General features: G+C 32.2%; 1 protein-coding gene across 1 annotated transcript in view; it reads right to left on the bottom strand.

Annotated features, from left to right (window-relative positions):
• The window catches only part of TSGA10 (testis specific, 10), a 167,118-nt gene that overhangs the window by 163,866 nt on the left and 1,746 nt on the right, over positions 1–1,506 (bottom strand). Inside the window, exon 3 of the mRNA XM_006870776.1 lies at positions 43–108. Within this exon, the coding sequence (XP_006870838.1) occupies positions 43–108 (66 nt within the window). The remainder of the gene's footprint in view (positions 1–42; positions 109–1,506) is intronic.

Raw genomic sequence — 1,506 nt, 5'->3', positions numbered from 1 at the left:
AGAAATAATTCCTTGAAATATATTTATGAAAAATGTACTTACAGATCTAAGTCTTTTTATTGTATCTTCCAATACTATTATATTATTTTGCTGGCAAATAAGTTCAACCTGTAAACAAGCCAAGAAAAATGAAAACTTCTGTAATTTAGAGTAAAACAATTTAATCAAATCTTTAAGTAAAAACAGCATCAAAATAAAAGGAATCCATTTAATAAAAATCATGAAGACTATGAGCTATTTTAAGAATGAAATGAACAAACCTAACCCTTTATGCTTACCTTACCTTTGATGGTAAAGGAACCTAGGATGAAATATAGCAGTTTCTTTCAATTCTCCAATGTTTGGGGTAAAATATTAATTGATTGTATTTTATAGAATTACTTCCTATGAACTGGGACAAAACATTAATACCAATTATAATTCTGTACATGCTAATAAGGAAAAGATAAAGGAATGACTGGAGTAAAAGTAGCCTTTCCAAATCACCCAAGTCAAAGTAATACTTTCTCCTCTTTCAGTAGTTTAGTTCAATCTACAAAATATTTTTTGTATCAATTTTTGACATTTAACATACCCCTCATCTAGTATAACTACCTCTAGTCATATATTTAAGGAGCTCTGGTAGCACAGTGGTTACAAGTTGGGCTGCTAACCTCAAGGTCAGCAGTTTGAAACTATGAGCAGGAAACTACCTTTGGAAAAATATGAGGCTTTTTGCTCCCATAAAGATTGATAGCCTTGGAAACCCTATGCAGGGTCACTATTAGTCGGAACCAACTCCATGGCACATAACCAACCAACCAGTCATATATTTAGTATATAATTAGACTGTAAATTCCTAGAGAAGAATGACTAAGTTTCTATACAAATCTATAAAGCTCCTTATTAAGAGCTGGCAGATTAGTTTGTAAAGAATGTTAATTTTTCAAATCCAAAAGCCTTTCCCATGTTGATTTTTCCTGATCTTACTCGCTATCCTTTAGATTTGAATACTGAGATCACTGATTTTTCATGACTACGGTTATCTTCTAATATTTTTCTGACAGTCATATTTAAGTTTATGAAAGTTATTGTTTGGATAAGTCTTTGTATGTCATTGTCATTAAGTTCCATCAAGTCAGTTCTGACTCATAGCAACCAGGTGTAGGGTTTCCAAGGAGCGGCTGGTGGGTTTGAACTGCCAACCTTGTGATTCGCAGGCCAATGATGCTCCTACAGTACTATATCAGGAGTCCAAGTGTTTGTATAGTTTTAGGGAAATCTTTTCAGTATTTGAATCGATACTACTATGCAGCCCCTAAAAAGAAATGGGTGTACTTTTGAATGATAGTGAGAAGTTTCTGTACTAAATTAAGTGGAAAAAGATCACATAATAAAACAAAATATCTAGCATTTCATTTTCATAAAAATGAATTGATACACACATATACAAATATACATGAACATCCTAGATAACACATCCTAGCTAGAACATACCCAATGAAATGTTAAAAAGGGAAAATACAT

Source organism: Chrysochloris asiatica, unplaced genomic scaffold (genome assembly GCF_000296735.1).
Source record: "Chrysochloris asiatica unplaced genomic scaffold, ChrAsi1.0 scaffold00150, whole genome shotgun sequence".
Classification (NCBI taxonomy): domain Eukaryota; kingdom Metazoa; phylum Chordata; class Mammalia; order Afrosoricida; family Chrysochloridae; genus Chrysochloris; species Chrysochloris asiatica.
Note: the sequence above shows the minus strand (reverse complement) of the source record. Positions and strands in the feature narration are given on the sequence as shown.